The sequence below is a fragment of the Myzus persicae genome, unplaced genomic scaffold (assembly GCF_001856785.1).
Source record: "Myzus persicae strain clone G006 unplaced genomic scaffold, MPER_G0061.0, whole genome shotgun sequence".
Classification (NCBI taxonomy): domain Eukaryota; kingdom Metazoa; phylum Arthropoda; class Insecta; order Hemiptera; family Aphididae; genus Myzus; species Myzus persicae.
In genome coordinates, this window is record NW_019101460.1 from 948816 (window position 1) to 963389 (window position 14574).

Here is a 14574-nt window from a genome sequence, read left to right on the forward strand (position 1 = left end):
TTATTTTACTAACAGTATAGTAAAGTAGGTTCAATTAATTTTTATTGTAAAATATTGAGTTTGAAAATGTCATTGTATGTATAAAATAATATAATGTTTCTAGTAGGTACCATGAATATTTTTTTATAATTACAATAATATCACTAAAATTGTTACCTTTTTTAAAATACATATCTAATTTCGTCCAAAATGAACTTTTAACATCTATTACTGTATTATTAAATACCTATTGTTTTTAAGAATTTTTTGTTTGTAGTTTGAACTACTTATGAGTTATGACTCATGAGAAACCTTCTACCCCGATTACATTTTCAAGCTTTTTGAATATGTAATTATTATTTATTTGTAAACTATCACACTGATAAGTAACGGATTAATTTAATTAATTATTTAAACTATTTCAACAATTAAATATTTATGAAATGTACACACTCATTTGTATAATTGTATGAATGCGAATTCTACGAATTATAAATATAGTAATAATATTATAGCTTATAAATACAACTGAATGATTCGTGGTAAATATTGTCTGGCGTACAGTATAGGCAAATTAAGTACATTACTAAGTAGTGTCCATATTATAATTCATAGACATAATATAAGTATATTTATATGTCTATGATATAAATGCATTTTAGCCTTTTACTATGAGTGTGGTAGGTAGCTCAAAAACCAAAACCAATATCTATGAACAATTTTAAAATAAAACAAAAGGTACACATCACGTCATCACATTAGTAATTCCAAAATACTATTAAAATGTAATTTATAGGTAAGAATGGCTTTTGATTACATCCAATAAACTAAATAATAATAAAAAGGTGACATGAAAAATTATACTAATATGTCATAATATGGTCATACGGATAATAGTGAATATTTTTATTAAGACATCAAATCAATATATTTACTATAAAGTAATTATTTTAGTTGGATATCTAGCTTCTACAGCCACTGAATAAGCGCAGGTTGTGACCATAGACCTAGTATAAGGTCTATGGTTGTGACTTATAAAACAATCTATTTTGGGTCTTCGTTTATGATTCTAATCAAAACTATGGTTCATGATCACTCTAAAGGACATACCATGGCATATCCTGGGTGCACGCCTATTATATTCAAAAGTTTTTTGATTTAAAAAATCGTTAACCTACGGCCTCTAACTTAAATTACTATTTATTTTTGTTTGAATTTTTAAAATGGATTCATCAACCCTATCCACATTTTCCTTTGTTTCTATATCTATTAAAATATTTGTGCCTTAAGGAGAGTCTATGTTCATATTTTTTTATAAATACATGGATTTTGTGAACAGGTATACAACAGGTGTTAATTATAAGATTGATATTAAAGGGATAGGTTGTAGAATGTTTTTAAGGAGTTCGAAATGCTAAATTTTTAAATTGCCTAATTGTGGGTATTGTAAATGTGTACGTAGGTGTGTAAAAGAAATAGCGGAGCGTTCCCGCACGCGCATGTACAAATCATCTACTCGGCGGTACACAAGTACAGTGTTTCCCAAACTTTTTGCAGTGGCAACCCCTAAATTTTGATCTTTACTGGGTACGCGATCCTCTACTAAAAAACAAAATCAAGTATGCCATAAGTATGTAATATTTTTATTATAATCAATTTTATCATTCCCACCGATAAGATAACAAATATTCCGTAATCGTAACAAAAAAATATTAAGGTTACTAAAAATATATTGATATTCAATGTAAAATCGACGTCATAAATTTACGGTTAAAATAACCGTAATCGTAACCGGGAGTAGCGACCCATAGTTTGGGAAACGCTGCACTAGGGAACGGTAAACAATTTAGTATGATCATTTGTATGTACTATCTGTCCATCCAACCGATCGACCTAACAATGCTATATTTTAGGTAACTGATCTGAATGCGTCTTGTCTATTTGAGATCGGTCATCTACATTTTAAGATTTCTGAATTATCAACTTTTGAAAATTTCAAAATATTCAAACTAAATGTATTGTTGTCGGGGGATGAATTGGGAAGAGTAGACTGAACGATCTAAAGTGCACATCAAATTCAAATCAGTTCTAAAAAGTATTATCCTATTACTAGGTCGATAAGTTTGATGGACAGGGTATGTTTTGGCTTAAATCACTGTCCGCCACCGACCCTTTAAAATTTTTAAATAAGACTTTGACAAACCAAGAAGTTGACCATCAAAATAAAGAATAAAATCGATTAAAATGAACACAAATTACGTGTCGATTATTAGGCTGCTGCTCAGATATGAAAAATTTAAAATCAGTGTATAATTGTCGGATAGCATCAAATGCCAATATCATATTTTGGTGAGCGTGAGGGAAACTGACCTCGGGACTTCTGCTGTTATGCGCAAAAGCAGTATGTTCTCTTATGAAACAGAAAATACATCTCTAAAACGGTTATCAAAATTTAATCTTTTTCCAGCACAAATGAAATTCATACACATTTTATCTAGTACTTGAAGTTCTAAATTATACTCTGTCAAGCGAGAGAATGGAAAAATCTTGTTTGTTTTGCAATCCTTTCAGCCTTCAGGACACTTAGGCAGAGGCTCTAGAGAGTGAAGAAACTGGAGTTAATTTAGAATGACTGCTGACCTTCTAATTAGATGGGTTTCTTGGAATAAGAAATAGACAAAAGCCCAGCCATCAGCTTAGTTGCACATAATTGGCACACCATCTTGCTGGATAAACATCAAAATATAATTTCCCAATAATTATTCAACTTTACACTTTCTTACATTCATCACTAAAAAATTGAACAGAAAAAAGAAATATACTCATATAAGCATGAATATATGGGTTTAAGAAGTCTAATGTATAAATATGTTTAGTTGTTTTGTATGTGTTGAAAATAATAAATGATTTAACTGATTTAAGTGTTTTTAAGGGGAATTAGGGTTTGTAATTTTTTATTTATTTTAGGAAGATGCTAATTAAGGGCTTATAGATAAAATAAATAATAACATGTTTGGAAAAGTTGTTTTACTGAATCATAAGTTGTTATAACGGTTGTCACATATTTTAATTCCTCTTGGGGTACTGGGTTCCGCTGAGGACAAGTTGTAATCCTGAGATGTTTTGGAAATCCTAAATATAAAAAAAAATGTAATATAGACAACCTGAGTGTTATAAAGTATTTTTTAAAAAAAACAGAAACCTACAAGCATTTTCAACATGTCTTTGGTTTCAGTATCAACTTCAATAACATCTTGTTCAAGAGCAGAAACTTCTGGTACATAGTTGTCTCTCCTCTCACGTTCTTCTTCTTGCAATTTAATAGAAATACCACGAACTTGGCTTGTACGCAATCTTTTCATTAAATGAGTAACAAATCTGCAATGAAAAGATGAAAAAAATTAAACATACAATTATAAAATTGATGTTTTTCAGTGTTGGGTATGATCATTTAAATATTAAAGAAAAAATCTGGTTTTAATTTAATATAACATTTTAACAATTGTTTTCAATACACTTCAAATATTACTTAACTGTATGATAGACATTTCTTTCTCAGTATTTCAAGATAACAATTTAAATGATAACATTTTGGAGTAAAATCATTTGAATGATATAGTTAAAAGATAATATTATAATTCGAAAGAAAATACCAATCTCCATTTATCTCTGCGGGAGATTGATACGTAAGGGTAATATATTTAATTGGTTAACCATAACTAATAAGAAATAAGCTGAATTAGATGTATCAAGCATATGGAGAAACATTTACCATCAATAACTTTCTAACTTACTAACAATGCCTCAAAGTTGTTAAACCATTCCAGAAAACCTAAATGAAGCACTTGAATCAGGCCCTAACATTGAACGTTAAACACTTCAATAAGTATAACTAAAATCGAAATTGCATACTTGGAAGTTATTATGTTGTACATAAACTCAAAAATATAATTTAAAAAAATTTAGAACTCAAATTTAAACTTTTTAACTCATTAATTATATTCATTAAAACGAGAAGTTCTATTAAAATGATGTGAAGAATGAAAATTGATTTTTAAATTGTAAATTATTTAGCTAACATAGAATAATGATAATTATCAGTTATTTCGTACAAAGCCAATGAATTCAGAAGCAACATGTTATTGATGATAGAAGTTTAAAATTGTGCTTATTTAAAATAAGCCTGAACCACATATATATATAGTTTTAGCAAACTTAATATAAGCAATATCATATTTAGTATTTACCCAGCGATTTTGTTACGAAGTGGTTTTGTGGGGATGATAGCGATTTCCTCACATATCCTCTTGTTGGTGTGGAAGTCCAATGTTAATCGAGTGTAATACTTCTCGATGATGACTCTGGCAGCCTTCTTGACAGTCTTCGTCCTGACACGACCCTATTTCACAATATATATAACACATTATTAAGTTAACCGAAGTACAGAATTTAGTCGACCAAGATCAGGCTAAAGCTTTTGACAACGCCTTTGGAAAATTAATACGTTTGGGTCGGTGTCAATTATCTATACAGTGAAAAGGCTTATGGATACACGTACATCGTTGAGACTCTACGTTTAATACCAAAACCAAAGGATTATTAAGATAAATTCAGATACTTACCATGATTGTAGTTTCTTCAACTCAAAAACCGAAATACTCACGAAGTAAACAAAATCAACAAGAACGAAAAGGACTGATCATAATTATCGTTTGAGGTTACTTAACAGTTATCAGTGTGGCCACGGATTGTAAGATAACATACAGTGGTGCCATGATACTTTTTCTCACAGGTTTAGATAATAAAAATAAAAATAATCGCTGGTATCTAGGTGTAGTTAATAGTTATATCAGGTTACGTATCGTTACTGTTTCTCGATTAGTTGCAGTATGAAGACTAGAGAATATTATCTCTAGTCTTCATAAGTAGTCTGTTGCAGTCACGGTTTCATTGATAATAGATACATATTTAAATATAGGTCATGGTCTTAGATTAGGTTAGGTTAGGTTATGGATAGGCCATAGCTATTTACTATTTAGGTATTAATGTTCTATGGTATTATTGTATTAAGCGCAGATATTTAGAATAAATTTTTATTCTGTATATCTGTGGTATTAAAAATTATATAATTAAGATATTTAGTTTAATTTATTCAAAACTTATTTAATTTCTCAAGTATTTTTGTTTACCTGGGTATTTATTGTCATGCTAGTTGTTTTATATTAAATATCTGTGCCCAGTAGTAGTGTGGTTATAATTTATAACTGTTTAAACTGTTTAAAGTATTTGGTACTGACTTATGATAAACTAAATTGGTTTTATTACATATTTTTATAATTTATTTTCTCATGGTCGTGAGTTTATTCTAATTTCCAACCGTGACATGAAATCCTTTAGGTGTGCCATCTTTAATATTATTGTCTTATTTTGTGTTAAGTACATAGTCACTATACTAAAGTACTAGTATAATTACATTAAGTCTATGGTAAAATATTATAATTCATATTATCTTTACTTAAAGATATTTATTGATAGTTATTGTCGAGATAAACATGTTGCCTTTTAATAAATCACATTAAATCTGTAGTCATTAAAATTATAATATGTTCCTTTTTATCTTGTATCTTGATTAATTATGTATATTGTTTATTGAAATTGTTCAGATAAACGTTACCTTATAATACATTTAGAATTTAAAAATATATAATATATTTATTTCAATGTGTGTGCCACAAAAGTTTATAATAAATACAAAGTGTGCCGTCAATTAATTATGCTTATGAATTTCTAGTTAGACAGTCAAGTTAATCTATATACATGTATATTTTATATTATATTCGTTACATCATGCATATTACAAAATAAGATATTTTAGTTCATGTGGCATGTTTTAGGATTTGTTATAATATAATCTATTCATATAACATAATGGTATCAATCAAAATTAAAAATCATAAGCAATAAAGCATATCAAGCTTAAGTTGTAGCATATTATTCTGTTTTCTGTGGTCGTAAGTACCTCGAAATAGGAATTAAGATAATAATAATCATTAATTAATACAAATACTTGTATGGATTAAAAACATTATTATCGGGGGTGTGACAGCAATGAACTAAAAAGCTATAATAATACAATTGATTAAGCATTTTAAAATATGCAGATTTGTAATATTGCACTATAAATCCAAAATATGCAAAAACTTGCGATTGAAATAAAACAAGTTGCAATAATAATTATAAAAATAATCTATAGAAATCTTCAAAAAAATAAAATTGAAATATTCTAGAATATGTACTAGTGGCAATGTACAACAAATTTTGATCAAATTATACATAAAAAAAAAAAACACTAATAAATCAAAATTATAGGTTCTAAACTCAAAATATAATAATATAATAAAATAAACTATGAGTAGAACAGAATTTGGTTTGTAGGGAATTGTAACTTGTAATTCATAATAATTTGTATTCGTTTTAAAATATTACAAAATTAAAATTAAAATCAACATCAATATTATATACATCATTGTGGAACATTAATTAGGTTTATGTTGTATTTGTATAGTGAAAAATGATCTAATTGTATTTATTAAGTATTGGTTTAATTTTAGAACCATGGGAAAATTAAAAGATTCAATAAATTTTCTGTGTTCTGGTTGTTTTTTTTCAATAACTATTTTAATGTTTTACTAAATATTTTTAGAGGGCTGTCACAAAAACATTTTTTGAAATGTTAAAAGTATTTTCATTTATATGACATTACATAATGTAAAATTATACATGATATTAAATTATCATGTAATGTTAAAATATTAAATTTTAAGGATGTACAGGTTAATGGAAACTGAAAACATTCAATATAATTAAAATTAATGTTATATGTTATTGTGTTTTATTGGAACATTCAATAAATAAAAAAAGACTGATTAAAACAGTAATCTTAATATCTTATATCACTGGTATACATTACATATTTTCAAATAATTACTTTTGTCGGGATAGTGCAAGAATAAAAATAATTTAATCTACCATATTTAGGAATTGTCTAATAAGTTAAATGTATATTTTGATTCTCTATTCAAATATTTTTGAATAATTCAATAATATCGGACCATACATCTTCAGCATTCTTTCCGGCTTCAACTCTTTTCACTAAATTTTTCTCTTTAAAATATTCTATGATTGGCATAGAATCATTCACAAATGTTACAATCCTCTTTTTTAAACTTTCTAAATTATCATCAGCACGACCACTTCCAGCAGCACCTCTTTTCATGCATCGTTCTATGCATACCTATTAAAATAAAATTAAAGTTAATTCTCTGTAAGTTTTTCAGTACAATTAGCCTTCTATACTACTTTATGCTACATTTTATACATACATTTTCGGAACATTCTAGAAACAGCACAAATAAAAGATCAACTTGGTCTCCGATTGTGGTATCCCAGCCCATCATATTGTCTTTATTTCGTGGAAATCCATCAATAAGAAATCGATTGGCTGCTGATTCTTCCATCGCATTTTGAATAAGTTTACATGTGATTTCAACTGGGACAATTGTACCATTCTTGATATGATTATCAATCAATTCTCCAAACTTACTGTCAGGTTTACTGCGTTCAGCGCGTAACAGGTCGCCAGCAGACAGGTGAACAAATCCAAATTTGGATACTATGTTGGAACATTGCGTACCCTTACCTGCACCTGGGCCTCCAAGGACGAAAACGACTTGAGGTTTGCTCATTGTGCTGAACAGACGATATACTGAACGGAAAAATGTCATAAAATTAATGATTATGTCATTCTTTGGATAATATTTGTTACATAAACAACTTAATTGCGTACTCGAATCTAAATCGATAAATACATAGGTAGGTCGTAAGTATTGCTTAATAATTGCTAAAATAAATAATTACAAGCTACCTATTTTTTTTAAATTCTGTTTTTGTTGTGGTTTTGACGTAGACCGTTGATAACCTACTAGCTAATATTGATAAAAAATAAAAACATGATAATTTTATTGATAAAAAGTTAATAAATAGTTAATTTTATTTTGTTAAGATTTTGAGAACGATCAAAAATTCATGAATGATGAAATATGAATCACGTATCACGAGGTAGATAAAATGTATCTATATAATATATACATTTTAAATCGTGTGAATGATCATCTAAGGAAATAGGAATAAGGATTACTGAGTGTTGATCCCGCTGGTCTTAGAAGATATAAATTTATTTTGATCCTTCTCAAAGGAAAAAATCGATTTATTTGCATTTTATTTGTCTATGATACGATAAATTATGAGCTATGGTCGAACAATATTTGTATTTCAGTTATCTCAATATTGACTCAATGTCAACTTCATGATTTATATTTATTATTTATCGGAAATTGTAATTAGTCGTCGCAAAAATTAAAAGTACGAACTACGAGGTACTTACTGAGTATTGGTACCTTAGAACTATAAAATGATTATAACATAACGATATCGGTTTATCAAGTACCTACTTGTTAGTTGTTACAAGACAGTACGATTTGTAAATTTGTAACTTGACAATTTGTCAAACCTAAACTAGGTATATAGTCCCATAGCCCATACAAAGATGTGAGTATACTGAGTATGTGATTGTGATAGCTGGTTTGGTACCTACCCACATCTACAGTGTATTTTGTTCTCCTTTCTCCAATATTCGTGTCTCGGGACTTCGTTTAAAATAAGTGATAAGTAGGTAGGTATATAATAACCATATACTAGACCTTAAACTTCTACACAAGCAACGGGTGTATGTAAAGCGTAACAACATTTAGGACACTTTTTGATTACTCGATTACCTACTCGTAAGCAGGGTAAGGTAAATTGATATAATATGGATAATTTTATTTGTTCGTAAAGACAGTCTATATCACTGCGAGATATTGCTACGCTGTTGTTATACGCACTTCTTGACTCTTGTCTATATAGTATATACCTAGTAGTATAAGGTCTACGATTATAACACAGTACCTACCCGGCTACCCCCCAGACATCCCGCCTATGACTCCACCGGAGACAATCGGCAAAAGAGCTAAACAAAAAGTAGAAGAAAAAATAATTGAATTAAAATTCATACCTTAATGATGAGTTTTGAACTCTGTGGTATCACACTCGCTTCTCTTAGGTATACTCAGGTAACTTCTAACATTACTTTTACTTATTGTATTGTATCTAATACCTACTGTAAATATATATATAGATAACACTGTAGATTACAGACTCATAGTCAATTTACGTTTGTAATAAACTAAAAAGTTTCATTTATACTTCTGCCCCCTACCAAGAAAAAAAAATTGGGCTATTTACGACTATGACAATTATAGTTTTTGGCAAAAATGTATTCAACCTACCATACATAATAACTTTTTATAACACGGCAGTCGCCAGTAATATAAAATGTTTATATTTATGTATCTAATTATTATGAATTAAATAGGTAATTAAACCAATGACCACAATTATATTAAGGTGAATTTTGAGGGGGGCTAAGCCCCTCCCCAAATTTAAAACTTAAATTGCACATATGACAATTATGTAAGTTTTAATACTTTTCTAAGTATACAAAATAAAGTAAATATATAAATTTTTTGTTTGGCTCGAAAAGGGAAGAGTGTATGATTTTCAATTTTGGGCGAAAATATATGTTTTTCATGTATCGAACTAGACCATATTATAGATTATAGAGTCCATCCAGTCAACGGAAGTGGTTCTCAACCTTTTTTGCTTCGTGTTACTACTATTAACCAGTAGCCACTAGTATCCAACACTGTAGTAATAATACTGCAGAAATATAAAAGTTATATGTATACGGTTTATTTGAATTACACGGTTCAATAAACATTAACACTTCAAATCGACAAATTAAAAAAAAAAGATAAGGATATTGAAAATAATCGTGAATTATATTGTAAAGTAATTAGGTATTGTGTTTATATTTTTACATTTATTATTATGTTCCGACGATGCAGGTGATGACGGCGGCGTGAATAACATTTTATTTGAAAAAATTAATAATTTTCTTATTCCTTCCTTTTCCCTTGGATATTTTATGTCACCCCTTTGCTGGGTCCTTGTCACCCTTGGACAACATATCGGTATATCACTCCGGTTGACTGTTGAGAACCATTGGTCTATGGCGAATGGGCGAATGACGAGGTAGTGGAGGTACACTTAAAATCTGCTGTACAGGAATACGCATGCCGCATACAGCTAATTATTATAGCAGAGCAAGTTTTTCCTTTTTTTTTATATAATTTAATGTTCAGCTTTATATTATAATATTATATCGGAACATTCGAAACTCTTGGCCACGCATCGTCTTCGTTACCTATACATTAATACGCGTTCGGTGCACGAGGAGACGTCAGCGTTATGTATGTACTAATGAATCATTAGTAATTCAATATAGGTACCTTTACCTACCTGTATGTATATCGTGTGTCCGCAGAAACAATGTACACTTTATCACTCATTACTCTGTAAATAATTTTCAATTCTGTTTGCGGGACATTCAACTATAGACTGATTTCTACGGCTTACAATTGTTTTAACTTATGATGTATTTTGCTCATGCGCAACATAACTTCATTTTTTATGGCAACTCCTATTTTGAATATAATTTTTAAATTGATTGTTTTTTCAAGTTATTTTGATCCATCATCTTGTATATCTTAACTCAAAATTGGCAAAATTAAAGCTTATAAGTATAGTTGAAAAAAAATTTACTAAATAAGAATTTTATTTTTTAAATTGTGCGTATTTTTTTGCCTTTTAAGCACCATAATACAAACAAACTTGTTATTAATGTAATTAATGAACTAAGTATTAACTAATATCATAGATCAGTAGAAGGTTAGGTTAGGATAGGTCAGTGAAATTTTATTAGAAGGGTCTCCAATAATTTTACACCAAATGAAAAAGTACTATACTATAATTTATTAATAATTTTATAATTTAAAAAATATTAAAATGTTGATTATCATTATAATATAATTTCAGTAGTTTTTTAATTTTAGATTTTATAGAACTCTAACTTTGTATTTTTTTTTCATGTTTTGGATTAATTAAATTAAAGAAATATTAAAATTAACGTTTATTTTATATGAATAATATGTTTGTATACATTAAGACTATGAAGTAAATATATATTATACACTTACATAATGTTGGTATGAAGGGGGAGGGGGGTCGAGAATCAAAAAAGGTTGCGCACCACTGTCATAGATGATCAATACATCAAAATACTGGTCTCGTTGAGCACTTTAAATGTGTATATTCACATTTGTTGTATGTTTAAAAATGTATTTTATATATTTCTTTTAAGAGCTTTATTTCTATTCCTCAGACAGATGGTATCAATAGAAACATATATGGTTTTTTGGTGTATTTTTCTATTTTAAAAACAGAAGGGTCAATAGAAACAATTTTTGAGATTTAAAAAAAAATAAATAGAACAAAATTGTCAATTTATAACCTTTTTTATTTATTTTTTAACTTAAATATTTAAGTTAAAAAAAAACAAGAACAATATAAAAATAAATTTGCAAAATAAAAATAAAATATTTTTAAATCAGTCTTTAGGGTGTTCTTCTCAAATTGAAACCTAATTTTTGGGCAATACTCATAAACCAGGAACTTGATTTACAATCATGCTTAAATTTGAATAATTTATTTGTTTGGCCTACTATGTGTTTCTATTCACCCCTAAAATAGCCAAAGTCAGTTAAACCTGCATATTGAAATGATTAATTAATATTGTTGAATAATAGTTACGATTTTTACAACTTGACTATATATTTCAAATTAATTGTAACAAGAAAAATTAAATTTTTTATAATATTTACTTGAAAACAAGAACCGTTGATTTTCGTAATAAATTATTAGGAATTAGGATTATTATCAACTTTTATCCCTATGGTAATAGAAATAAACAGAAAAGTTAATCGAATTGTGCACTAATCTATATTCGATGTAGAGAATGTTTCATATTGATAACTTCAATATTCAGTCGGGGAGACTTTCAAGCAATAACTTTTCCGATTTTGTTTCTATTCACCCGGTTTTACGGAATTAGTATTTTATTTTATTATTATACACATAATGAAACTATCCTAATTTATTATAAAAACATGTATTTCCAGAAAACAAAATTCTAAATTTCTAATTTATTTTTTTACTAAACTACATATTTTTATTTACAATTTAATTTACAAAAAATGTAAAAATTAGTTACATAAATCATTTGATAAATAAATTGTTCGAAAGTCGCTACGTTGAGTAGAGTTCCTGCCTCAAATCGACATAAACATTAACGAGTTTTTGCTGCCATACTACAGTATTTGGTTTTCATTTAAGAAGTGTTTCATTTAAGTGTTTAATTTTATTCTTTAAATCTTGGATATTGATTTGAGGATCAGCATACACAAAAATTTTTCATGTGTTCCCACAAAAAAAAATCGAACGGTGTAAAATCACTGATCAGGTGACCTTGGGGGTCAAGCAATACATTTTTCAATATAGCTTTATTCTCAAAAATTCTTAGACAATTCGGGCATTATGAGCACTGAGCAGGTACCCCGTCTTTCTGATAGTAGATGTTTTGTCGTGTATAGCTAAGAGTAAATCATCAAGACTTAATAATAGCAAATTATCACACAAAAAATCTAAGTATTTTCGTCCCGTTAAAGTTCCGTCATGGAAATGGGGCCCTAGTAATTTCCCACCAATCAAACCAAACCATACGTTTGTGCCCCATCGTGTTTGGAAGTTTGTAGGAACAGACCAGTGCGGATTTTTATTCGACCAATAACGATTGTTGTGCTTATTTAATATTCCATTATGGCATTATAAGTAAATTTACTTTCATCAGTCCAAAAAATATGAATAATTAATAATGGATTATCCTTGGATGTCAGCATAAACCAAGAAATACATTAAAATCTTTTTTCCTGGGTCTGTTATACTTAAACGCTGGACAAGGTCTGGTTTGAAAGTGCGTACTTTGTTTTTTTAAAACCTTATGAACCAAAATTTTGGATATGCCAACTGCTTGTCCGACGTGTCTATAACAGACGAACCTCGTATTAAAATGTAAGTGCATAAGCCAGGATGGCAAGATCTGATTTTAAATAATATCTGAAAAATTTAGATTTTCACGAGCTTGTTAAACAGCATTTTTTTTATAAAATGAACTTTTCGGTATCAACGACTTTTTAAGTTTTTGAACATAAGTATAATGGATTATCATTTTCATTTCCGTTACACTTTTCATACTTCCATAAACTAACAGCAACTGAACATTTCATGATTACTCATAATTAGAATTTTATTTTAACAAAGTTTAGATTATAAATTTTATTAATTTATAACATTGACAATAACGAATAGAAAACTTGAACTTCTAAGATCGCTATAAAATATAGCTGTGATAATGAGTTACATAATACTTAATATGAAAATAGGTAATGACATTTTAACAGATATAGGTAGATAACAAAAATAGAAAGACGAATGCTCATTATTATTTTAATAATTATAACTTTGACGGAACAAAAAAAAAACAATTAAAAATAAAATAAATGTTCAAATGTCATCTTTGAATGTTGGGTTTGATTTGAAGCACGCACTTAACACAACGACGGAAATACGTTGGTCATATCTATAAATAAAACTGTAAATCATAAATTGTTAAAAAAATAATTTTGAATTTTGTTTTCTAAAAATATATGTTTTTTTTTTAATAAATTACGATAGTTTCATAATGTGTAATGATAAAATAAAATACTAATTCATAAAAATCATTTTATATGTGTATATTATGCACTTCGACTTCGTCCATACAGCCTGTAGACCTAAACACTATTCTTTGAGTGGGTTGTCCGGTTGTGGTCTATCGTCTGTCATCAGTTATAAATTATAATATAGTATATTGCCTACCTATGTACAATATATAAATATATATATAAATTATTTTACTATATACTCGCTGCCCGCGACTTTTGCAAATATCTCAATAATAATATATAATAGTATATGGGCTAATAGTATTTATAAATATTATAGGAATTTTAGATTGAAAATTTAAAACAAGGTTTCTCATAACTCATAAGTATTTCATACTGTAACTAAAAAATCTAAAATTTAAAGAACTTAGTTTTTTCATAGATATTTCAAGTTCAAATTTGGAGGAAATTAAATATTTAAAGTTATTTAAAGGTAATTTAAATTTTAGTTTTTTTTTTTAGTTAAAAATATTATTCGTGGCAAGGTCGTAACTAGAAATTAATTTCGNGTAAAGAAAACTATACCTTTCTTGGCAGGGCAAGGCCGTAACTAGAAATTAATTGTGGGAGGGGAAGAGGAGGGGGGGTTAAGCTAAAAAAATGTATTCTAATTTTATTATAATCTTTGAATTCCGTTGTGGTTTTCAACCCACCGATTATCATTGATGTCAGTTTAGTTCACTTAGTATTAGGTACAATGTTTTTTATTTTAGTTTTTAATATATTAATATATAGTTATTTTACTATCACATAATGTAACACGAAAAAATTTTGGGGG

The 14574-nt window shown here is 28.1% G+C and overlaps 2 protein-coding genes across 4 annotated transcripts; both read right to left on the minus strand.

Moving 5' to 3' along the window:
• Positions 1-2989: 2989 nt before the first annotated feature.
• LOC111029140 (40S ribosomal protein S17) lies at positions 2990-4736 on the minus strand. The gene is made up of 4 exons (XM_022308012.1): positions 4602-4736; positions 4227-4378; positions 3186-3357; positions 2990-3111 (listed from the first exon to the last, which is right to left on the minus strand). Exons 1-4 carry the CDS (start codon positions 4602-4604, stop codon positions 3046-3048), a joined length of 393 nt encoding a protein of 130 aa, XP_022163704.1. The 5' UTR covers positions 4605-4736; the 3' UTR covers positions 2990-3045.
• A 2106-nt stretch (positions 4737-6842) lies between these two features.
• Positions 6843-9234, minus strand: LOC111029198 (UMP-CMP kinase). Of its 3 annotated transcripts, none has more exons than XM_022308111.1 (3): positions 9092-9234; positions 7362-7744; positions 6843-7273 (listed from the first exon to the last, which is right to left on the minus strand). In XM_022308111.1, exons 2-3 carry the CDS (start codon positions 7722-7724, stop codon positions 7058-7060), a joined length of 579 nt encoding a protein of 192 aa, XP_022163803.1. In that variant the 5' UTR covers positions 7725-7744; positions 9092-9234; the 3' UTR covers positions 6843-7057. The 3 variants fall into 3 exon arrangements, with proteins under 3 accessions (XP_022163803.1, XP_022163802.1, XP_022163801.1); XM_022308110.1 differs by lacking the exon at positions 9092-9234 and adding an exon at positions 7826-7956; XM_022308109.1 differs by lacking the exon at positions 9092-9234 and having other exon boundaries at positions 7362-7920.
• Positions 9235-14574: the final 5340 nt, after the last annotated feature.